The sequence below is a fragment of the Spermophilus citellus genome, assembly GCF_964194105.1.
Source record: "Spermophilus citellus genome assembly, chromosome: 4".
In the NCBI taxonomy this organism is placed as follows: domain Eukaryota; kingdom Metazoa; phylum Chordata; class Mammalia; order Rodentia; family Sciuridae; genus Spermophilus; species Spermophilus citellus.
The window spans coordinates 134,055,674-134,081,775 of NC_138185.1; the positions used below are offsets into that span (position 1 = coordinate 134,055,674).

General features: G+C 37.7%; 1 protein-coding gene across 1 annotated transcript; it reads left to right on the forward strand.

Annotated features, from left to right (window-relative positions):
• Window positions 1-42: 42 nt before the first annotated feature.
• Window positions 43-15,077, forward strand: GATM (glycine amidinotransferase). Its single transcript, XM_081293296.1, has 9 exons — window positions 43-217; window positions 2,126-2,344; window positions 8,189-8,384; window positions 9,141-9,331; window positions 10,583-10,720; window positions 10,860-11,024; window positions 11,409-11,472; window positions 11,926-12,042; window positions 14,037-15,077. Exons 1-9 carry the CDS (start codon window positions 149-151, stop codon window positions 14,147-14,149), a joined length of 1,272 nt encoding a protein of 423 aa, XP_081149422.1. The 5' UTR covers window positions 43-148; the 3' UTR covers window positions 14,150-15,077.
• The last annotated feature ends 11,025 nt before the right edge of the window (window positions 15,078-26,102 follow it).

Here is a 26,102-nt window from a genome sequence, read left to right on the forward strand (position 1 = left end):
CATGGGGGTGGCCCGGGCGGGGCGCGGCTACAAAAGGCTGCGGCCGCGCGCGCCCGCACATCCCGCTCCAGGCGCGCTCTCGGGAGGCTCAGGCGAAGGCTGCCGAGCGCCGGGAACATTCCGCTCGAGGACCAGATCGGCCGGGGCGATGCTGCGGGTGCGGTGTCTGCGCGGCGGGAGCCGCGGAGCCGAAGCGGTGCACTACATCGGGTCTCGGGTGCGTGCGCCGCCCGCCTGGTCTGGCGACCGCCTGTCTCCCCATCGCTGGGTTCGGCGCCGACCGGAGGCCCCGCTCTCTTCCCCAGCCGCCGCCTTTTCTAGCTTTCCACACCCTGAATTGCATGCCAATGTCCCTTCTGTTCCTTCTTGGAAGCTCGGCTTCAAGAGCCTTTGCTAGCTGCCAGGAACTTGGCTGCCGCAGCGCAGGGGGCACTACCTTTCTCAGACAGACCTTAGTTTGCTCCGTCGAGCTTCGAGCCCGAGACGAGGGTTGGGAACTAGGGACTCCTTAGTAAAAGGGTGGCATTGTTGAAGTCCAGAGCCTTGCATAGGCATAGAGTTCGGGGAGTTTCGGGAAAATGCCTAAGAGGTGGATGGATGGGGAGAAGAGGCCAAGTGGGAATCGGAACTGAGAGCAAGCAAACAGCTTGTCTGGAGTCTTAAGAGGAGTTGGAATGAGTTCATTCTGTCTCCAGACTTTCTACCCCGTCCCCTTCCTCTGATTTCCTGGGATGTCAGCACAGGCCTGCAGACCCTCTCTTGCCTCTCAGATAGGAATAGCTCGGCGGTCCTTCCGGGCTATCAGCCACCCTCTAGCAACTGGAAACAGCTGACGCTCTCCGTCTTGCTTTAATCTCCATCTCTGCGCCCCTACTGCCCTCCTTCCTTTTTAAAAAGAGGAGAGAGATTTAGGAGCCTAGGGTTTGCGTAGTGGAAGAGGGACTCTTCCTGCTTTAGATTTATAGATCCTTCATTTTTAAAAGTTTTTTTTTTTTAATTCTTAGATCTTTCTAGTTTAAGTTGTGCCTGGGTTAATCCTTATCTTGGCTAGGGTACTGTGGACCATCTGTAGAACGGTGCAGATGGCAGCTGGTCACTTTCAAAACTGAAGTGCTAAAGAATGTGAACTGCATGTCAGAGATGGAAAAAAAATGATTTGAAGCTAATTGTTCTGAAAGATGGGATCCTTTACAAATGCTTGCACATTGTTATTTGGGGAAAAAAAGAAGTAAGCCTAATATTAATATTGGTAACCTTTGGTACTGAGGGGGAAAGGAGGCTCCTGCCTACAGCTGAACTTGGCAGGGAGGTATGGGACAACTTTTTGGGAAGAATGTGATCCATCACCTGCAGAAGAGTTGCTGAAAGCTGGATAAGGATGGACTGCAAAAACCTGTTCTGAAATAAGTGGAGGAGTAGGTCACTGGGGACAAAATCTCTTCTGGGGGATTTTTTTAAAGTTACAGCAATTAACATAATAGATAAAAAGAGAATATATGAATATACAAGAAGGTGAAAAATAACCTGTAATCCTTCACAGGTTTGTAGAAAGTATACCATACAAAAGTCAGACGACTTGGCTTGAATTAGGTATTTGATAAAAGCTTGATAACTAGATTTGGTTTATCAGCTATTTGACCTTGTGCAGGATCCATAAAATGAACATATTAAGAGGTTTGCTAATTAACTAACAGGATTAAATTTGAAGGTAAAAGGATACATGTCAAGTATTTTAAAGGTCAAAACTACAACTCATTATAGCTGTATGGATCCAATTTGCCAATTACAAAAGCACATCAAGGATGGAATGGTTGTACATATTAGTAGCATGAGTAGTATTGATTTAATTCAAAAATACCCAGCACCTGCAAACTGTTAACATCTGGTTTATGTTCTCCTATAGGATTTTTTTTTTTTTTTTTTTAATGCTGGGGCTTGAACCCAGGGCCTTGTGCATTGGAGGCAAGCACTCTACCAACTGAGCTATATCCCCAGCCCTCCTATAGGATTTTAAATGTCTGGCTGTGTTATGCTGATTTTCACTCCTCACCCCATCTCCACTTCCTCCTACCTCCTAATATGGAATGAGGCTACATGATAAACTTTTTGTTGTTGTTTTTGAAAGCTTGGAAGAACCTTCACAGGATGGGTGCAGCGAACTTTCCAGAGCACCCAGGCAGCTACAGTTTCCTCCCGGAACTCCTGCGCAGCTGATGACAAGGCCACAGATCCTTTGCCCAAGGACTGTCCTGTCTCCTCTTACAACGAATGGGACCCCTTAGAGGAAGTGATAGTGGGCAGAGCAGAAAATGCCTGTGTCCCACCATTCACAGTGGAAGTGAAGGTAAACAGAACTTTTGTGTGTGTGGAAGTGGGTTCTTTCCTCACCTGCTGCTGCCTGGGCTCTGCTGCCATCCTCTGGAACTGCTTTCACTTTAGCAGGGTTCATTTTAAATGATCTTGCTTTTGACACTTCTATGGTATTTGACACTATTTATACCAATTCCTTTCTTCTTGAAACTTTCCCAGGATCCTGAGACTCCTTTCTGGGAATATAAGTTCTTTCACTGATTCTCACAATGTAACACAGTCTATAATGTTGAACAGAATTTCACTTTTGGTTCCCTTCTCTTAGCCATTCCGACAGCTTCAGGGTCTTTCTCTACTGTGCTATAGATTGTACTCTGTCTAGATCAATACTTTAAACCTAAAGTATTCTTTGTCACAGAACCTCAAACTTGGCACATGTAGAGTTCAGTTGCCAGTCATCCTGTTTCATTTGTTCCTTTTAATTTTAGGTGTTCCTGTTCAGTCAAAACACCACGTGGTCATCTTCGATTTCTCCTTTAGTCACATTCTTCACATCCATTCTCCAAGATCTAACAAGTCTTTTGTCAAAAATGAATCTTGTCTCCATACCCTGCCTCTGTCTTAAGTCAGGCTCATCTGCTCCTAGACTATTGCAGTTAACTCCTAACTTGTCTCTGCCATTCACTTTACTCCACAGACCATATTCCAGCTACTATCAGAGTGACTTTTTTTAAAACCCAAATTTGATCATAGTACTCATCCTGCCCCCTTACTTTGATAGCCCTCCCATTGCTTAGGAAATGTCCTCACTGTATCCAGGCTGGTTCTGGCTGCAGTTTCAGGACTCATGTTAGAGATGAGCTAGTATGGCAGGTTAGCAGATATTCATTCCTGTGTAAGTTGCTTTCTCCTCTAATATTCCACCCTGGTTTTCAACAGACTTTGTAAGAAAAATATATAATCCTTAACAAGCCCCATGCCTTTTCTCCCACTCAACTCTCCCACTTATTTTCCTACACCCTCTTGTATGTAAATTAAACCTACAGCTAGCTCCAATGATACCTTTCCCAAAGTCTTCCAGAACTTTCCTGGCAACAAGGCATATTTCTCTTTTTAAAAATACCTAGTATTTTTTAATCTGTATATTTTTATGACCAGGGACCCCAAAGACTCATATTTAGATGGTATACTACATAAGGGTCCCTTATCTTAGGGAGTACCTTCCCCATCATATAAGAAGCTTAAGCTCCCACTAATAATGGATTACAAATATGTCTTAAATTTACTTAAGTTCTTCCTGAATATTTTACATCTGTAATGTAGATTGAGGAAGAAAGTTTGAAACAGAAATATTGCCTACCATGTAACAGGGTTCTAGAGAAATTAACACAGAAGAACTGTCTAACTACTTGGTGAAATAAGTTGTTCACAAAGAAATAAATACTAAGTATCTTGTGCCTACTGCTGGCAAGGCTGTGCTAGGAGAGTAAAGAAAAACACATGACCAGGTGCTGAATGGTTAGGAAGTCCTCTGGAATTGGCTTTTGAGTTAGATCTGGAGGACAGGGCAGTAGAAAAAGTAATACTTTCTTCTGATTGTTCTGATATTTTGAAATTTGAACAGATAAATTTACATATTCTAAAAAAGCACGGTCTTTTAAAGTCTTTTCTTGAAAAGAGGTTGCCTCCTCCCCTAACCATTTTTTTAAAGTTGTAGATGGACACAATACCTTTATTTATGTATTTTTTTGTGATGCTGAGAATCAAACCCAGTGCCTCACATGTACTAGGCAGGTGCTCTACCACTGAGCCACAACCCCAGCCCCCTCAATCATTTTAATTGGGTGAAATTAAAGTTCAAATTCAGACAATAGTTATATATTTTTAAAAACTTTTTTTTTTTTAGTTGTAGATGGACACAATACCTTTATTTCATTTATTTTTATGTGGCACTAAGGATCAAACCCAGGGCCTCACATGTGCTAGATGAGCGCTCTACCACTGAGCCACAACCCCAGCCCTCAATAGTTATATTTTTACTTGTCTTAAAATTTTTTGGTTTTGTGCTGGGGATTGAACCCAGAAGCACTTTACCCCTGAGCTAAATCCTCAGCCATTTTTATTTTTATTTTCAGACAATGGTATGCACCACTGTACCTGGCTAAAATTATTGACTTTGATATCATGTGATCTTATGGAATTAGAATTCTTTTTTTAAAAATTTGGTTTTTAGTTTTAGGTGGACACAATATCTTTATTTTTACGTGGTGCTGAGGATCAAACCCAGTGCCTCATGCATTCTAGGTGAGCGCTCTATCACTGAGCCATATTCCCAGTCCTGGAATTAGAATTCTTAGATATTATTTAGAGTTGTCACTTGATTTATGACTTTAGACTTTGTAGCTTCATGGGTTTGTAGAAAGTATACCATGCAAAAGTCAACTTGGCTTCAATTAGTATTTGATAAAAGCTTGATAGCTAGATTTGGCTAATCAGCTATTTGACCTTGTGCAGAATCCATAAGTTTCAGGGCACTAGTAAAATGAACATATTAAGAGGTTTGCTAATTAACTAACAGGATTAAATTTGAAGGTAAAAGGATACATGTCAAGTATTTTAAAGGTCAAAACTACAACTCATTATAGTTGTATGGATCCAGTTTGCCAATTACAAAAGCACATCAAGGATGGAATGGTTGTACATATTAGTAGCATGAGTAGTATTGATTTAATTCATTTTTCTGGTTATTTGTATTTTATTTGACAAGCTAAGCTAGGTCCTAAAAGAGCAGAAAGTAAATCAAACATATGCATGGCCCCTAGAAAGCAGAAAAAATGACCACAGGTATATTAATCAGCTAGAGAACAATAAGATAAAATAATGTAGTAAAATAAAATAGGCAATTAGAGTGCAAGATATGTTGGAAGATATACATACTAAAGAAATTTTAAGGAAAGCAGTGGGGAACATAGTTGTCAGGAAGCCACTTTTTGAAAGCTAAGTGTTTTTTTTATTCTGCAAAACTTAGTAAATACTTGTTTACGGGTTTGCTTTTGTCTATTTTATTTTAAATAAATCCTTTGATAGAGGACCTTTTACAAACTCTTAGATTAATTAAGGTTAATGTAATATGAGTTTTTACTTTCAATAGAAAGTAAGTTTCTATTGATATTTCTTTGCATTCCAAAGACAGTATTTTAAAAAATCATTTGGCAAACCCCAATAAAAAGGATTTTAGGCTCTGGAGGGCTATAAAGTTTCCAGGAATGTAGCCACATCCTTGCAAAAGATTGTTGAAAAGATCATACGCTATGCATCTAATATAGTGTTCATTACTTGCAGACACTTGGTAAATGATTGCTAACTCATTTAGCAGGGTTATAAAGCAAGTGTAAGCAATGTTCAACTATCTTTTGGAAAATGTAATTTGCCCTAATCATGTGCACTTTGTCCAACCTTTGCCAGATTATAAGCTTTATAGACTCACACTTGTTCAAGTAACTTTTTTCTCCCAGGAAAGTTTAAATATTTATCAAGGCAAGCTTCACTCTGCAGAAATAGTCACGCAAGACACTTTGGAATGAGTCTGGCAAGACAACATAACTGTGTGCCTGCTGTAGCTCAGTGTTAAATTTTCAAAGGCTTCTTGTCCTTAGTGGATTGTAGGAGATGTGCCTGGCATGAGAAGGAGGACATGGCGAATAGACAAGTAGTACCAGGAATATAAAAAGAGTCATTATTATCTTCTCTTTCTGGTTGCTGCTGCAAAAATTCCTAGGGGTAAAATGCTGGAATGCTTTTGTTTCGTTTTTCAAAGAATGGACTGACCTTATAAATATTCAAATGTTTAATAGTTGAGATAATAGTTTTTGTGGGTCAGAAATTGAGCCTGCTATTTGACTCTATATGTCCCAAAGTAAAAGAACTAGTTAATGATCTGAACAGGGGTCAGCAAACTTTTTCTGTATAGGGCCAGATAATAAATAATTCAGGCTTTGCAGAACTTAGGTCTGTGTTACGAACACTCAACTTTCCCATCTTATTGTAATGCCAAAACAGCCATAGGCAGTTTGCAAACAAATGAATATGCCTGTATTCCCATAAAACTTTATTTATAAAACAAGAAGTGGGCCAGTTTGGGCCTGTGGACCTTAGTTTACCAACCCCCTTTTTAAGCTTCACTGGCATTCTTCATATTTCTAAAGATCGGTTTTTCAGCTTTTCCTTTTCCTCCAGGCTAGGTTCCGGACTAACTGATGTGAACTTAAATACTGAACTAAAAAGCGGCAAGTCTGCATTCATGTATTTGATATTTATCAAAGAGAGGTAAAAAAATGGAAGTATAGATACAAACCTAGAAAAAATATGTCTTTGACATTAAAAATCCAGACTTGTAGCCTTTATGGGCAAAAATCATTGGGAATGATATGAACTATCGTAAGCAATTTCAGTTTTAAACATTTTTGTACACTTCTCGGGATGCTAAGGCAGGAGGATTACAAGTTCAAGGCCAGCCTTAGCAATTTAATAAGGTCCCATACAACTTAATGAGACCATATCTCAAAAAATAATAATAAAAAAGGGCTGAGGAGGTGACTTAGTCATAAAGCACCTCTGACTTCAACCCCTAATAACCCCCCACCCCCAAAAAGTTTTTATACATCAAATTAAAAATGTTCAAACTAATAGAGCATAGTCAAGCCCTTCACTCTTTCCAGAATACTATGAGAATCAACCCTGGAGTTCTAGGTCTGCTTGTCCAGGTAGTAAATGAGCAAGTGACCTCCTTGAGCCTCTTCCCTTACATGTGAAACGAACATATAAGTACCTGCTCTGTCTCTTGGGTAGGAGTGTCAGGAGTACCAATTAAGAGCCCATCTGGATAAAGTAGACACACTCTTTCACACATTTTCCAGTTTTGCCCTTTTCTTTCTAGTACTACTATCTGCAAGTGTTTGATTTATGATGGAAACCTTCATATTGGTCATGATCAGTCCTGGTAGTTGGGGAGTTAATTAGTGATAAAGAAAAACATTTAAAAAATAACTGCCTTGAACATGTTTTCAACTAAAAATATGTAGATTTATGTGGATTGCCCAATTTTTAATGAAGACCTGAGCCTTTTTCTTAGAGACTGGATTCTCTGATTGGAGACCTGATTCACCTATCTTGATAAATTTTGAGATGCATCATATGCATGTCCCAGCATATATCTTTATATGGAGAACTTGGTTATGCAAAACAGTCTAAATACAGAATCTTTCTAGACTTGTAAAATTTTTGCATATAATTTCTGAAAACTTTCTATATGTTAAAAACTTGTGAATTCTGCCAGGCGTGGTGGTACATACCTGTAATCCCAGCAGCTTGGGAGGCTGAGGTAGAAGGATTGCAAGTTCAAAGCCAGCCTCAGCACCTTAGTAAGGCCCTAAGCAACTTAGCAAGACCCTGTCTCAAAATGCAAAATAAAAAAGACTGGGGATGTGGCTCAGTGGTTCTTTTATTTTCTCATGCTGGTTTAGTTGTTGTCTAGTTTATTTTCTTTGAGGCTGATAGGAGTGCTTAAGTTCTATTTTGTCTGTGAAGTATAGCCAAGAAGATTCCAAGCTTGTCTGGGGGCAGACCTGCTGTGAGTGATTGGGCATGAGATCTGAGGCCGAAGGATCCAAAGGCCTCAAATATCAAGATACTTTAGAACTCTTCATTCAACAAATATTGAGTGTCTGCCAGTGTGCTTCATGCTGGGGATCAACAGTGTATAAAACATGGTTCTAGTCTTAATTTGATTACATTTTACAGAGTTGTTCACCACCCATTAACCTACCATGAAGTGTGTTTTTCTCCGATAATTATTTCATTTACTTTCTTCTGCTTCTAGGCCAACACATATGAAAAGCACTGGTCATTTTACCAGAAGTATGGAGGCCATTTTTTTCCCAAAGATCATTTGAAAAAGGCTGTTGCTGAAATTGAAGAAATGTGCAATATTTTAAAAATGGAAGGTGTGACAGTGAGAAGGCCTGATCCCATTGACTGGTCATTTAATTATAAAACTCCTGATTTTGAGTCTACGGGTAAGTGTAGCTCCTTGATTTTTTAATTTCTTTCATAACTATGTGGGGAGAAAGCTCTGAGAATTTCTTGGATACTTCTTTGTTCTATCAATCCCTCAAAAATTTATAGATATTTAGGAACAGTTTTGTTTAGTTAGTTATGATTAAGATATACACATTCTAAACTCGATTATAAATCTGTTGGAGTCTCCTTGAAAGAAATAGTTTTTCCTAAACTTTATAGTCATCTTCTTACAAAAGAACAGTGAATTCTGTTTAATTTTCCTTAATAACAGATATTAAAAGGATAATAAAAACATTCCCATTTTCCTTTTAATTGTCTTTGCTGTCCAAGTGTTCTTGTGCTTGAGTTCCATAATTTCTAGTTCCAAAATGATCTTTGGCCCAATCTTTATTTCATGATACTGATAGTCCTTTAAGAACTCTGTTTCTGCATAGCAAGAAAGGACCTACAAATGGAACAGGCCTGGTAATTCAAGATCTCTTTAAACAGCCATTTTATTGCTTCATTTTTTTCCTTTTTTGCTTAGCTTCCTTGCTCCTAGTCGGAATTCATGTTAGCATTCTAATATGTATCATTTTATTTTTTCAATTTTTACATAATTATTTGCATATACACATAAACAGGGTTTTTAATAATTTCTTTTTTAAAAAAGATTGCATCATATTATATAGACTTTTCTGTCCTGGAAATGTGTATTTCTGAGGTGGTAATACAGAACTTTTATTTTTTTATGGAACTTTTTGGTCTGACAGGTTTATACAGTGCGATGCCTCGAGACATCCTGATAGTGGTGGGAAATGAGATTATAGAGGCACCCATGGCATGGCGTGCTCGCTTTTTTGAGTACCGAGCATATAGGTCAATTATCAAAGACTACTTTCATCGGGGTGCCAAGTGGACAACAGCTCCTAAGCCCACAATGGCTGATGAGCTTTATGACCAGGTGAGTCCTATTTATAGACTATTTTCTTAATAGCTTTTCTAAATAATCCACAAAGAGGTTCTCTGATATCTGATATATATTGTGCATTTCAGAAACTGAGAACCTAATTTTTGCCTAATTTTTAAAAAGTGATTGTGTTATGATGAAAATAAGAGTAAATAATCTTATGATAATAATACTACTACTAATAACTCACATTTATTTGTTGTTTATCTTGTATTGGATTCTGGGATTAGCTCTTAATTTACTTCCTCAATCATGTTTATTCTTCATAACAAATGTAGGAGAAAGTAGTATCATTTTATCACGGGGAGGAAAACTTGGCATGAGGTTATACTGCTATTAATTAGTGGAGCCAGAAAAGTCACTAAGCTGAAGTCTTTCCTTCTAGAAAAAGAACTGGGTCTATAAGCCAGATTCAAAATAAAATGAAATACACAGTTAGCCTTTCCTATCTGCAGATTCTGCATCTGTGGATTCAACCAACTACAAATCAAAACCAGTTTTTAAAAATTGTGCCTACGATGAACACGTATATACATTTTTTCTTGACATTATTCCCAAAACAGTACAGCACAACTATTTACCTATATTTACCTATTACATTAGGTATTATAAGTAATCTAGAGATGATTGAATGTATATAAGAAGATATTCATAGGTTATAGGCAAATAACTGCCATTTTATATAAGGGACTTGAGCATCCACAGATATTGAGAGATGACTGTGTGTCTCTTACTATTTAATCATTTATAGGGAATCTTTAAAAATAAAAATTTCTTCCAGGAGTTTAAAGACAGAAATAATAAATTAATTCCACCATACTCAAATTTGGCAGGGGAAGCACAACATCTCATATGATGGTGTGAGTAGGCTCAGAACCAAATTCCTTTTCTAAGAAAAACAGAGTGACTTCATCCTATTGACTTGCAGTGCTACAGATATATGTAACTTCAGTACGGGTCATGAAATATTTTCAGAATCAATTACTACCCTGAACCACTCCTTTCTAAGTATCAGGTAATTACTGTAATGCATAGGATTTTTTGTTGTGGTGGTGATGGTGGTGGTGGATTTATTGTTTTGGTGTTTAACATGGACCTACATCTTTCCTTTGCCTGTTTTAGTCTGGAACTGAGGAGTAGTACTTTGAGAAGGATGATGTTGAACTAATGTTTTTAGTAATGTATAACCTTCTAAGTTCCTTATGAAACCAATACATTGTGTGTGTTCATTCTTATTCCTGTTAGAATTATCCCATCCATTCTGTGGAAGACAGACACAAATTGGCTGCTCAGGGAAAATTTGTGACGACTGAGTTTGAGCCGTGCTTTGATGCTGCTGATTTCATTCGTGCTGGAAGAGATATATTTGTACAGAGAAGCCAGGTTATAAAAGTTGCCTCTGAAATTTCATACTTTATTACTGTGTTTTTTCTAATGTAAAATATTTTTTTCTTACATATGTTTAGTTTTATAAACATAGAACCAAATATTTACAGATTATATGTATTCCTTTTATTTTCAGGTTACAAACTACTTGGGCATTGAATGGATGCGTAGGCATCTTGCCCCAGAATACAGAGTACATATCATTTCCTTTAAAGACCCCAATCCAATGCATATTGATGCCACCTTCAATATCATTGGGCCTGGTCTTGTGCTTTCCAACCCTGACCGGCCATGTTACCAGGTAAGAGAGTTCTTATGGCACTGGAAAAGCAATAGAGCCTGGCAACCAAAGTAATTACCACCTTATTTTAAGTACTTCCAAGGTTCCTAATGGTTCTAAGTGACAAATTCAGCAATATTCAAGCATATTATGATCAAACATTGGATTTCTTGTGGTGTGTTTATTACAAGATGTCCAATGATCAGAAATACATTTTATTGCTGTGATAATTAGTATTATCATCAGACTTTGACTTTAGCTGTATATATATTAACAAAGTATTAAGTTTGTGTGTATTAGTGTGATAACTTGCCAAAAAGATATTAATGATGAGGGCTATCAGAGACCAAGAATAAGAATAATAAACATGGGAGTAAGCCTCTTGGGATTATTTTGGTCTTGCAGATTGATCTTTTCAAGAAAGCAGGATGGACCATAGTTACTCCTCCAAAACCGGTCATCCCAGATGGTACGTTAACTTTTATACACTTAGAAACTAAAATGAATACTTCAGTAACAGGAATCATTTATCTATAGAGAGCAGCCCAAATTTTAGCCAATAAGAGAAAACGTTTCCCCAGTAAAGAGTGAAGTGGTGACTATGAGTGCTAAAACCAGGCTGGGACTCGTGTTTGCAGGTTTTCCTTCCACAGAGAGTGAAAGCGAGAAGACAGAATAAAACAACATCACATAAAGCAAGTTATGACTTCTTATAAGAAAACAGGATGAAGTCCAAATGTGTGATGAGTATGGATTGATTCATAAGGTTTATAGATAAATTGTTTTAAGATGATTAAAGTAAGTTTTCACATGAAAAGTGAATTACCAAAAGCATTTAGCTGTCACTCTAATCTCCATCACTTGTAATTCCTTACTTTAAACAAAAATGACATTTTTTTATTTATTATTTGCCCCTTTTCAGATCACCCACTCTGGATGTCATCCAAATGGCTTTCCATGAATGTCTTAATGCTAGATGAGAAACGTGTTATGGTGGATGCCAATGAAGTCCCAATTCAAAAGATGTTTGAGAAGCTGGGTAGGTAACAAATAGTGCAACATGCTATCATATGTGAAAGTGTTCAATGTACTGAAGAAATGACCAGCAAGTTCCTATGCATGGTTTATCTAATTCAATTGCTATCCCTTTTAGAAGTACCATGTTATTATTTTGTAGAAGCCAATATTTTTTGTTTTCAATAAGTACAGCTTCAAAAGGTTGGAGATGTATCCAGAGCCCCCAAACACCTCCTTAGCAATAAGTTTACCAATCTTCTATGATTCAGCCAGTTTCCCAGTGCCCCTGTGTGGAGAACCAGCTACCCTTTTGCAGATGAGCATATGGATCCATCAGCACTTCCCCAAATAAGAAATTTTGAGGAAACTTTAAAAGTAGTTTAATTGTCATCACATACATTAAAGGGCTTTCAAGGGTACACATACAGAAAGTGACTTGTGTGTTCTGCAAGCAGTTAACAAAGTGTTGAACTGCAGCAGAAGGTGTCCATAGATCATTCAGCTTTGAGCTAAAGAGCAGGATTGGTTTTTATTCAAGGAGAGTTTGATAATCCTGATATTCTAAATTTAGATCAATGATTCTAAAACTATTGAGAAAAATATTAAGGAAAGAATCTTCATCTGAGTTATTATATAGAATATAGATGTATTCCTCTTATCATACTTGATGTATCCTGCATGTCAATTAAATAATGTCTAGGCAGTTTACTTGTTGAAATTGAATCATTTAAAAATTTTTTGTTTTATATTTGAGGTATTCTACTCAGCAGAAATTATTTGCCCCTTTAATACATCCTTCCTTGATGTAGTTAGTGTCCATTTTAAAAGATTGGCCTATCAGTTGTAGATTGAACAGAATCTAATGATTTGAACCCTAATTTTATTAAAAAAAAATTTGCTCACGTTCAGTTTCTTTGTCTATTTATATTTTGTTGTTTCTAAACTTAAGATAGTATAAAGTATGAAATATCTGATTTATAATTTTACTTTTAGTACTTAAATTCTATTTAGAAAAAAAAAATAAAGTCTATTTAGACACAGGGAACTTCTTAATGCAAATTTCTATCAAGCAACTGAATTCCCTCTAATTCAGGATGAGCATGGCTATAGCCATCTGAATAAGAAAGACAGGTCATCCTATCAGGAAACTTGCTCATGTTTAAAAGCCCACTCCTTATCCCATACCCACTTCTTACCCCTACCCAAATCCTGCTATTATTCTTCAAAGCCTTGTGCAGTCTCATTTTCTCAGAAGAGTCCAGACAACTCAAGCCTCCTTTCTCTTCCTGATTATACCAGTGGACCCTGTAGCAATTCTCTGGCTTATGTGCCCCTTCAAAATAATGAGGGAGGAAAGTAGACTGTCTTTTAAAAACCCTACTATGTCTAACATAAAAGATTCTTCCTAAATACAGTTTTTTTAAGTACACCGTTCACATTGTACCCATGTCATTACAGGTGGCACCAGATTAAACCAGTAGTCTGATTAGGTACCTATATAACAAATAAACTCAGGTATTAAACTGTCAGCTCTGTTTTATTGTTTCCTTAAGGTGGAATGGCAAAGTTAATCCGTATCAGATAAACTCTCCTTAGATGTGACTGCAGTCAACTTTTCAGGTTGGCTAAAGTATGCTTTTCCTACTAAATTAACCTGGCCAAATTAGAAACAGTCTGACAAAGTGAGGCCTTCTAAAAGGCCTTGAAATTTTGGTACTTGATCATTTTTTAACATTTGGTAGGTATTTTGGCTCATCCAGTCTATTGATTTGTGAACAGTTAATAGAGCAAAACTTCAGTCTCTGTTGACCTTTTGATAATGATCTTATATTAGCAGTGGAATAAAGGAGATGAAATATAGTTGGTGAACATAAAATTGAAAGAGAAAAGATCATTCTGGGTTGGGCCAGCCTCAAGGATGAGAGCCGCAGGATTCCTCCAGGTTCTTCAGGTTCACTTTCCAAAGGAGAATCATGTGAGTGAATCTAACTGACCTCGTCTGTCTCTCCCATGCAGGTATCAGTACCATCAAGGTGAACATTCGTCATGCCAACTCCCTGGGAGGAGGCTTCCACTGCTGGACCTGTGATGTCCGGCGCCGGGGCACTCTTCAGTCCTACTTTGACTGAGCAGGCCTGATGGGGCATGTGGTATGGCCTCAGATCCACCTAAGAAGCTTAGGGGCAAGGTTCTTTTCCCGCTTTACAGAGTGCATGAACTGTAGTGCTTTAAACAATCATATCCTTAACAGGGGTCTCAAGCCTGGTTTACTTTTATTCCTTTTCTTTGACATAAGGATGGTAACTTCTGCTATGTATAACTTTCTTCTCCTAAAGTTTTATTTACTATTTGGCTTCAAGTGTAAAACAATGGTGAATGTGTACCAAGACAAATATTAAGTCACTTGAGTAACTTGGCCACTAATATTTAACCATCTACCTCTGTTTTTAATTTTCTTTCCAAAAGGCAGCTTGAAATGTTGGTCCTAATCTTAATTCTTTTTTCGTTTTTGGTAGACTTGTGAATGTTTTTATCACTTCTTTTTTCTAAATGAAAGACATAGAACATACCTAGATCCTAAGTAGAACTGGATAATTATTTCTTTTCTATAAAAAAATTGACTAGTTTTAAAAATTTTGTTTAAAAAAAATAACCTCAAATATGCAGACATCAAAGTGAATTTTCCATGAATGTTTTTAATACCCTCATCTCAACATCTGTGATATGTGCTACTAAAATCTTTGTCATGCAACTTACCTCATTTCAAGTGAATTATTTTAATCTTTTCCTTTCTTCCAAAAAACTTTACAGAAACATTTAGTGCAATAGCATATAGCTATCATTGCCCATCCCTCAGTTTCAGTGTTTAATATCTATTAGATACTTTGCATCTTTGGTAATCTAAGATTTGTTTACAGATATGCAAATTATTTAAAGCTTGGAGTATAAAAGCATTTTAAAAAAACTAATGGAGGTAAAACCTACATGTGATGTGAAATAATTTTAACGTTCAATACTGTAAGAGTATTTTTATTCTAATAAACTTTTGTGTTTCTGATTGTATTTGTTACAGTTTGGCATCAGTCTCATTATTTTAATGAAGCAAATTATAGGAACATATCTCTGACATAATCAACATATTCCTCCCCAATTTAAACCTAATACTTGTATTCAGAGACGTTTAAGAAGATCGGATTTTAGTTTATCATTTCACTCATTCAAAAATATCTGATGAGCATAAAGGACTAATCCTAGGCCCCAGAAAGGAACGTCTCTATTTTGGAGTTGCTCAATGTTTCCATTCATCAAAAATCTGCATAAGATGTGTAGTTGGAGTCACATATTTCAGCCATTCCCTTGCTGACTCCTTTAATCCCTTTGTATCCTGTTGTCCTTTTTTATCCATTACAGAAACACATGTTAATCTTACACATGGAATGAATTTCTCTTGGGAAGTCTGTGCAGTTGGCACATTGAGGGGTATATGTCCTAAGTTGTACTTGGCAGTTCTGCTATATACCTCTGTATTCCCCTCAGTAGCTATTCCAGACTTTCACCGTTTCCTTAGCTGATCATGTTCTTTCATTTTTTCACTGAAAAAAATAGAGATCATCAGGCATCAGTTCTCTCAGCTTCTGCCTCAGTCCCCTAGAGATTTATGTACATTTGTACACTCTGGTTAAGGAAGGCTCTGTCTTTCCTGGCCTTTATCAGCTAAGCTTCTATAGGGAAGTCAGGCCTTCATGTCATCATTTGCTTATACTACCAAACCCTCTAAAAGGGACACTTTTTTCACTGCTGCAGAAAAAGAGGTAAATCTTCTGACCAAGTCTAACCTACTTGACCCTCGTTTGATCCTAATCTTTCTCTCTTCAGGAACTTACTATATCAGTTACCATATAACTCCAGTGCCACCCTGTGTGTGTGTGTGTGTGTGTAGGGGGGGGGGGGTCCCAGGCCTAGAAAATAATCATGCTCAAAACAACCCCTATATTGCCATCCATAATCAAGGCCTTTTGTTGTTGTTGTTGTTGTTCCAGTGTTGTTTTTCCATCTCTCAAACTAGACTCTAAGCAATATAAAGGCAGACACATTAGTTTCCAATCCAATGCCTCAGAAATACTTGCTATTATTGAACCCATGACTGAAAAAATGAAGACCTGATATGTAACCATTTTCGGTTGTAAATTTATTCTAAAATTTAAAACATCACTGTAATCATCTTAGTACTTGGCACACTGACCAAAGAGGTAGAGTGGGGGAGCATCCTTTTACCCCACTCTGTTGTACATGGCAAATGTTGGTGGTACAAGGATGAGGATGAGTGAGATCTAACCATTAAAATATGACAGCTCTTTGTGGTAGTCATGTCCAAACTGATGGTGTCTGACTTTCAATCGTAGTCCCAAACACTATCCCAAAGTTTTACAGTTCCTGGCCCATACTTCCACCATTTAGGATGTTTTTGGTGTGGGGGATGGGTACTGGAGATTGAACCTGGGGGGGGGGGAGGGCTCTATCACTGAGCTACATACCCAGCCCTTTATTCATTCATTCATTCATTTTTTATAAACAGGCCCTAAGTTGCTGAGGATCTTGCTCAATTGCTTAAACTGGCCTTCAACTTGTGATCCTCTTGCCTCAGGCTGCCAAGTCTCTGGGATTACAGGCAGGAACCACTGTGCCTAGCATTATTGCAGTCCTTTGATAGTATTAGCAACATTGGGGTTAGCCATTGAGTATAAAGCCAAACCTAGAGTGTGTCCTAACAGTATTCAAATCTCCCCAAATAGTAGATGAAGGGATGATGTAATTTACTTGCCAGGTATATGATAGAAATTTTCCCCTGGGAATGTTTCTCCAAGAGAACTGCAAATGCTGCCTTTCTGTTGGCAAAGTTGATTTGTATTATGAACTTCAGCACAAGCAGGGGCCAGTTAATCTATAAATGCATGGCTTGAGTTTCCCCTGTGTCCACTTATTTCAAGGATTAAGGTCAAGCAAGGGTATCAACTTGTTAACTCCAGTCACCTCCAACCCTGGCATAGTTTTTATTCCTTAAGCATCATCATGCCCTACTTTGAGTTGCCTTTAGAATTTCCATAGCAATTTTCCAAAGGCAGTATCATTCACAAAGACAGAAAAGGTCCCTTCTATTGTCCAGTTTTCTATTGCACATTTGCTAGGCCAACTTTATTGTCAGTGGCCCTTAGAATCATTATAGACCCAATTTTATGCCATGTGGGTTTTAATTTGTTCAATTTTATCATTGCCAGGAACACAGCTGGTAATTCAGCCCATCAGGCTGACTTATTCCTATCTTCTTCCATGAGGATTTTTGCCACATGCTAGATTAGGGCAGCTGTTTTCCAGACTGAGCCATGGTCCTTAAATCTGGAGCCACAATATGTGAACCAAACTGATTGCCAGCCATCCTTGGGTAAGAGGTGGAAAGGAGGGGCCATCAATAACAGCAAGCAAGTCTTCCTGGAGACTCTATAGTCAGTCCTGGGGGGAAAGAGGCCATTTGCATATAAATACAATGAATTCCTCCCTTGGAAACTCTTAGTATATACCATTTCCATTTTAGAATTGAAATTCTTTGGACATTATTCTACTTGTTGAGATTCTTCTCTGATATCACCCATCTTATGCTGGATATTTCAGGTCTTAATGTCTTTGGCTATTGGGGCTGCTACATAAATGCTCAATAGCAAGAATGTTAAGTGTCTTTCAAAAGGAATATAATAGCAGAATTTGGAACTTGTCCAGTTCAAAGGCCTACAAGTCACTATTGACCAGTGGCTGTGGGCTTTTGTCAGAAACTCCAGCTGACAAGAGTACAGCTGGCTGACATTTTAATTTTATTTCATCATTGGGATTATATAATCCTAATGGAATGATAAACTACCGCCTTCTGCAATTCTAAGAAAACTTGCTCTTCAGATCCTTGATCAAATTTTTAAATTTTTTTCTGGGTAATTTTATGGAATGGAGCTAACAGTATCCCCACAAGAGGGATATTATTTCTTTTTTTTATTGATTGTTCAAAACATTACAGAGCTCATGATATATCATCTTTCATACATTAGACTCAATTGGGTTTTGGACTCCCATTTTTAACCCAAATACAGATTGCAGAATCACAACTGTTACATACTCACATTATTACATAATGGCATATTAGTGACTGTTGTATTCTGCTACCTTTCCTATCCCCTACTATCCCCCCTCCCCTCCCCTCCCCTCCCATCTTCCCTCTCTACCTCCTCTGCTGTTGTTCAATTCTCTCCCCTTTTTCCCCCCTCCCTCTTGCCCCTCATAACCTCTTATAATTTTGTGTATCATGAAGGTCTCCTACCATTTCCATATGCGTTCCCTTCTCTCTCCCTTTCTCTCCCCCCATTCATCTTTGTTTACTGTTAGTCTTTTCCTCATGCTCTTCCTTCCTGTTCTATTCTTAGTTGCTCTCTTTATATCAAAGAAGACATTTGGCATTTGTTTTTTAGGGCTTGGCTAGCTTCACTTAGCATAATCTGTTCTAATGCCATCCATTTCCCTGCAAATTCTATGATTTTGTCATTTCTTAGTGCTGCATAATACTCCATTGTGTATAGATGCCACATTTTTTTTATTCATTCATCTATTGAAGGGCATCTAGGTTGGTTCCACAGTCTAGCTATTGTGAATTGTGTCGCTATAATCATTGATGTGGCCGTATCCCTATAGTGCACTCTTTTAAAGTCCTCAGGGAACAGTCCGAGAAGGGCGATAGCTGGGTCAAATGGTGGATCCATTCCCAGCTTTCCCAGGAATCTCCATACTGCTTTCCAAATTGGCCACACCAATATGCAGTCCCACCAGCAGTGTACAAGTGTACCCTTTTCCCCACATCCTCGCCAGCACTTGTTGTTGTTTGACTTCATAATGGCTGCCAATCTTACTGGAGTGAGATGGTATCTTAGGGTGGTTTTGATTTGCATTTCTCTGATTGCTAGAGATGGTGAGCATTTTTTCATGTACTTGTTGATTGATTGTATATCCTCCTCTGAGAAGTGTCTGTTCAGGTCCTTGGCCCATTTGTTGATTGGGTTATTTGCTATCTTATTGTTTATGTTTTTGAGTTCTTTGTACATTCTGGATATTAGGGCTCTATCTGAGGTGTGAGGGGTAAAAATTTGTTCCCAGGATGTAGGCTCTCTATTTACCTCTTTTATTGTTTCCCTTGCTGAGAAAAAACTTTTCAGTTTAAGTAAGTCCCATTTGTTTATTCTTGTTATTAACTCTTGGGCTATGGGCGTCCTATTAAGGGATTTGGAGCCCGACCCCACTATATGTAGATCGGAGCCAACTTTTTCTTCTATCAGACGCAGCGTCTCTGATTTGATATCTAGCTCCTTGATCCATTTTGAGTTAACTTTTGTGGATGGCGAGAGAAAGGGATTCAATTTCATTTTGTTGCATATGGATTTCCAATTTTCCCAGCACCATTTGTTGAAGATGCTATCCTTCCTCCATTGCATGTTTTTAGCCCCTTTATCAAATATAAGATAGTTGTAACATTGTGGATTAGTCTCTGTGTCTTCTATTCTGTACCATTGGTCCACCTGCCTGTTTTGGTACCAGTACCATGCTGTTTTTGTTACTATTGCTTTGTAGTACAGTTTGAACTCTGGTATCGCTATACCTCCAGATTCACATTTCCTTCTTAGAATTGCTTTTGCTATTCTGGGTCTTTTGTTTTTCCATATGAATTTCATGATTGCTTTATCTATTTCTACAAGAAATGCCATTGGGATTTTGATTGGCATCGCATTAAACCTGTAGAGAACTTTGGGTAATATCGCCATTTTGATGATGTTAGTTCTGCCTATCCATGAACAGGGTACATTTTTCCATCTTCTGAGATCTTCTTCTATCTCTCTCTTTAGGGTTCTGTAGTTTTCATTGTATAAAACTTTCACCTCTTTTGTTAGGTTGATTCCCAAGTATCTTATTTTCTTTGAGGATATTGTGAATGGAGTGGTTTTCCTTATTTCCATTTCAGAGGTTTTGTTGCTGATATACAGGAATGTGAAGATATCGATAAATTTCTTAAGGCATATGATCTGCCCAGATTGAGAAAGGAAGACACACACAATTTAAACAGACCAATAACAAAGGAAGAAATAGAAGAAGCTATCAAAAGACTACCAACCAAGAAAAGCCCTGGACCGGATGGGTATACAGCGGAGTTCTACAAAACCTTCAAAGAAGAATTAAAACCAATACTTTTCAAGCTATTTCAAGAAATAGAAAAAGAAGGAGCTCTTCCAAATTCATTCTATGAGGCCAACATCACTCTGATCCCAAAACCAGACAAAGACACTTCAAAGAAAGAAAACTACAGACCAATATCTCTAATGAACTTGGATGCAAAAATTCTCAATAAAATTCTGGCGAATCGAATACAAAAACATATCAAAAAATTTGTGCACCATGATCAAGTAGGATTCATCCCTGGGATGCAAGGCTGGTTCAATATACGGAAATCAATAAATGCTATTCACCACATCAATAGACTTAAAGACAAGAACCATATGATCATCTCGATAGATGCAGAAAAAGCATTTGACAAAGTACAGCATCCCTTTATGTTCAAAACACTAGAAAAACTAGGGATAACAGGAACTTACCTCAACATTGTAAAAGCTATATATGCTAAACCTCAGGCTAGCATCATCCTAAACGGAGAAAAACTGAAGGCATTCCCTCTAAAATCTGGAACAAGACAGGGATGTCCTCTATCACCACTTCTATTCAATTTAGTTCTCGAAGTACTAGCCAGAGCAATTAAACAGACAAAAGAAATTAAAGGCATAAAAATAGGAAAAGAAGAAATTAAATTATCGCTATTTGCGGATGACATGATAATATACTTAACAGACCCAAAAGGGTCTACAAAGAAGCTGCTAGAGTTAATAAATGAATTCAGCAAAGTGGCAGGTTATAAAATCAACACGCATAAATCAAAGGGATATTATTTCTTTCTTTTTTTTATTGGTTGTTCAAAACATTACATAGTTCTTGATATATCATATTTCACACTTTGATTCAAGTGGGTTATGAACTCCCATTTTTAGGATATTATTTCTTGAAAAGCCAAATAGGCCTACTGAGTGTTGAGCCCCTAATTTAGTTTGAGAGGTGAAAAGCAACAGCAATTTATCCCCAGTTATCTGCAATATGCCATGGGTTGCTCCAGTTCATAGGATCCCCCAAAATTTCACAGACTTTGTGGGCCCTGAATTTTGGGGGGAGGGAGGAATTAATCATTCTAAATTATCTGATATATGAACTTAGAATGGTCATTTTTAGCTTGAACCTCAGTTTTTGAGATAATCCTGTCATTGACAGTGCATTAGGACATTATCTATCTGTATTTGATCTAGGTCCCACTGGACCAGTTTGTGACAATACATTAGAGAGTTCAATTATCTTTGAGGTGTCATAGTAAATGTATCTTAGAGACCGCAACATGTGTATACCAACTATTATCTCTCCCTGGTGATAATAACACATTTTCTGTGGGATTCTATGGGATATACAGGCTCAGTGCTTACTATCTATCTCTTAGGGCATGAGACCTCAGCTTCCAGTACTGTGAAACATACCAAATCAGTGTACAAGTTATATGGCTCAATTTTATAGTCATTTGTGTGATTGTATGATTGTAAAAAGACAATGAAGGGACTGGGATTGTGGCTCAGCAATAGACCGCTCGCCTAGCATGTGCGAGGCCCTGGGTTCAATCCTCAGCACCATATAAAAATAAATAAGCAAAATAAAGGTATTGTGCACAACTAAAAAAATAAATATTAAAAAAAAGACAATGAAAAGGATCTCAGGGTGAAGTGGTTCCCAAGTGAACATAGACTAATGAGATAATACCTCAACCTGGGAGGAAAGCTGAGGAAATCGCAAAATCAAAATTATTGAAATTAAAATATCTTGACCAATTGGTTAATGTTTGATTTATTTGACAGCATTCAAAACACTTCAAAAAGAATAAAGGGACACAATATTGATTTTAAAGAAAATACTCCAAGAACCAAATAACAAAATTACATAGGAAGCAATAAACTCTATTTTTGTCTTGTTTTGTTTTACAAAGCAAAGATGGTACTATGTACAGGTCAAGTACACTTAATCTGAAAATTGAAAATCAGAAGTGCTCCAGAGTGTGAAACATTCAAGTGCTGATTGACACCACAAACAGAAAATTCCTCACCTGACCTCATGTGATGGGTCACAGTCAAATGCAGATGCACACCACACAGGTCATTCAACATCCTCAAGGAAAACAGACCTTTCCAGCCCCTTCAACTGCAATATGCCAACTTTGTTTTATACATAAAGTTATTTAAAATTTATATAAAATTATTTTCAGGCCATGCATATCAGGTGGATCTATATATAAGACATAAATAAGTTTCATTTTTAGACTGGAGTCCCATCCCCAAGATATCTTATTATGTAAATGCAAATATTACAAAATTCTAAAGAATCAGAAATCCAAAACACTTCTATCCCAAGCACTTCAGATAAGGGATACTCAATCTGTATATATGTGTGTATTAATCAATTCCTGCTATAGAGAATCTACTATATGCTGGGCATCATTATGGGTACAAAACATACTTTATCTCATTTCACCTAAGAAACATCAAGATAGTATTAATTTCCTTATTAAGAAAAAAAGAGGAAATAAAAATTAAGTGCTTATGTTCACATCTCACCTCTTTTACCCCCAAATCCTCACTTACATTACATCATTTCTGTCCCTCCTTTTCAGAGCCAATTTTCAAGAAAAGTTTGCTGGTCCTGCCCATATCCATTTCCTCACTTTCTACTCACTGTTCTACTCACATCTGAATTTCACCCCACAAAAGTGTCAAAAACTGCTTCCTCTGAGTTCAGGAAAAAACTGAACATCCCAATGACCACTTTCTAGACTTTACCTTGAAACAGTCTTCATCCTCTAGAGTTGAGTTCTGCAAATTCTGGCCTGCAGGTCATATCTGGACTGCTGCCTGTTCCTAACAGATCCTTTGAGCTAATTCTTTAATGGTTGAAAAAGTCACATCACATTCTTGAATGGTTGAAAAAAATAAACCAAGAATAATATTTCATGACATGAAATTCAAATTTCAGTGTCCATAAATAATGTTCTACTGAAGCTCAATCATATTTATTCACACATATATCATCTGTGATTGCTTTCTGTGCTACAATAAAGGAGTTAAATAGTTGAAACAGAGACTTGACTTCATTTTCTAAAAATGTTTTGTTGTGCTGGGGATTGAATCCAACTCCTTATTCGTGCTAAGCAAGAATTCTAACACTGAATTATACCCCCAGCCCACATGACAGAGACTTTATCTGGTTCTGTTACTGCTTTCTAATGCTGCTTGGTGTACCACAATCTCAGTGAGACAGTATAACTTGATAAGTGTTTCAAGAGTCTCATGATGCTTTATTTCTTCTATGTCCAGTCCATACCCATCCTGTCAAAACATTACAAAACATCAAGTGTCATGCTTCTAAGGCACAACAAAATTATCCTTCTAAGGATTATCTTGATTAAATTATATGGCAAAGCATTGTGTTTATTGAACATTGATATTATAGAATGTATATTATATTTATCTGATGCAGTCACCACAACATTCCCAATTCACAGGAAAGCAATGCTCAGGAAAAAAAATAGAAAATTTAAAATGAAATATCTCATTATAGCAAAATGTCTTCACAAAGATTTTAAAAAATGAAAATAATACTTCAACCAAAATAAGTATCCTACTGGCTTGTCTGTGAGCCCCACAGGGAAAGTCATTTGCTAATAGTAATTAAATAGCTTTTTTTCTTTCTTCCCCTGAATTGCTTAGGTTCAACATAGGGCTTCATGCATTCTATTCAAGCACTTTGCCATTGAGCTACTCCCCAGCCCCTTAATTATCTTTGATTGCAGCAGCTAAAGAAGTACCCAGAAAAAACAAACTTGTTTAAAACTATTAGCCTTTCGGTGTGTTGAATTCCTCTAAGAGTTGAGATGTTGCAGCAACATCAATAATCAGTTAACACAAATGATTTTGAGTGGCTTTTCTTGATAAATCAACAGATATTACCAATACTGCTCAGTTGTTTATTCAAGACTCAGTTGTTGATTATTCAAGGAGACTTGAATAATCAACTGAGTCTAAAATGATGGAAGAATTGTATGAATGTCCTGACAGCTACTAGACTGATCTCTTACTATGGAAGTCGGATCAGGTCACCAATCCCCTCTTCTCTCCATCCCCATAAAGCTTCTCAGTAAAATTCTCATTTCCCCTAAAACAAAGTCCCAAATACTTAAAATGGATGGCAAGACCTTGATCCTGCCTACCTCCAGTCTATCTTAAGCCACTCTACTTCCACTCCTGCTATATTAGAGCTGCACTCTTTTCTGCTACAGGGATTTCAGCATTTTCCCTTGGAGGTGTCTCTCCTGTTTCCTATCCCAATCTCTTATCTCTCTTCTTTTTCAGAGCTAATTCTGATAGATGTGCTTCTCAGACGGACATGTCTCCCCAGAACTCTACTCCTTTGGTTTAAATGGTTTCTCCATACAGTTGAACAGTGCTCTGGAATGTTTTGACTCCTTATTTTGAAAAGTCCCTATTGTGTTCATCAAGATTTTATTTTCTGTGTTTTATATTTTGACATCTTAGAAAGTTTGCTAGCCAAGGAAAGCCTTCCCTTTCCAGAGCTTGCTAATTCTTAGAGTCAGCAAAGGACTTGGCAAAGAGCCAAGATTTATGTTTTTCACATAAACAAACCAATCAATCCCAAGCCTACAGCCCAGTCATGTCTTGATCTAATTCAGACACTGCACCAATATTTCCTTGCTCTAAAGCAACCCAGGGCCAGGTACTAGGCAACTAGAAACCATTCATTTAGTGCAAAGCTCCTTGGAATTGTTTCAACTAGCCGATCCTGAACTGTTTGCTCTGCCTGGCCTTGCCTTGCCTTTCCCAAGGAAACTCCAGAGAAGGCTCATGATCCTTTCTGTCACCTGACCCAATCTGACATTTCCCCTATGGCCCTCCATGGTATGCAGTATCCATTCTTGGGACTTATGAATATAAAACACTTCTTTCCAAACCTCATTCTTGTTTTCTCACATGGTCACACCCTCTTTATCTTATCATGTCCAAATTCACATTCTGAGAATATCAACCCTGGATCACCCTAGATCATTTAGGTTCCTATTGGCTACACATAATGGAAATCCAACTTAAAGTAACTTAATCAAAAGGAAAACTTATTTCCTACAATACAAAGTTTAGAGAAAGGGAAACTCAACTACATTATTGAGGATCAAGTTTTTTCCCTCCATGTTTCCATTCTACCCCTTTCTTGTTGGTGCATCTTTCCTAAGGCTGGCAGCAAGATGAAGGCAGTGGTCCCTGGTGTACATTCTAGTGTCATTTCTTTTCTGAAAAGCTCTTTTGTGTAACAGACACTTTCCCCAAAGTCCTCTTAGCAGAACTCCTGGCATGTCCCATTGGCTGCTGGCTCATCTGCCCATTCCAGGCCAGTCACTGGTAATTAGGATGGGATCCATGTGACCAGGACAGGGATTAGCTCCAATGGGGGCACCCAGCTGCATGCAAGAGGAATGAAGAAAATTAGATTCTGTTGGAAGGAAGAAGGGGAGATGGATGCTGGCAAGAGAATCAATTTTTCCACTGTAGCCCTCAGCAAGATAGTCATGCTAGCAAGTTAAAAAAACAAAAAAACTGGTCTTCTTTTCTTCTCTACTGTTTGAGTTTTTCCACACTGAAATTGATCTCTTTCTTCTTGTGTTCTCCCAGAAAATATTTAAACATATAAACATCTCAATGTGCATCAGAAGCACCTGGAAGTCTTGCTAAAATGCAGATCCATAAGCCCCACAACCAGTAGCTGGGAGGGTATCTCAGATAATTTTAAAAACAGTACTGACAAAGAACATAACACACTCCAACTGGTATGAAATTGGCTAAGAAGCTGACCATC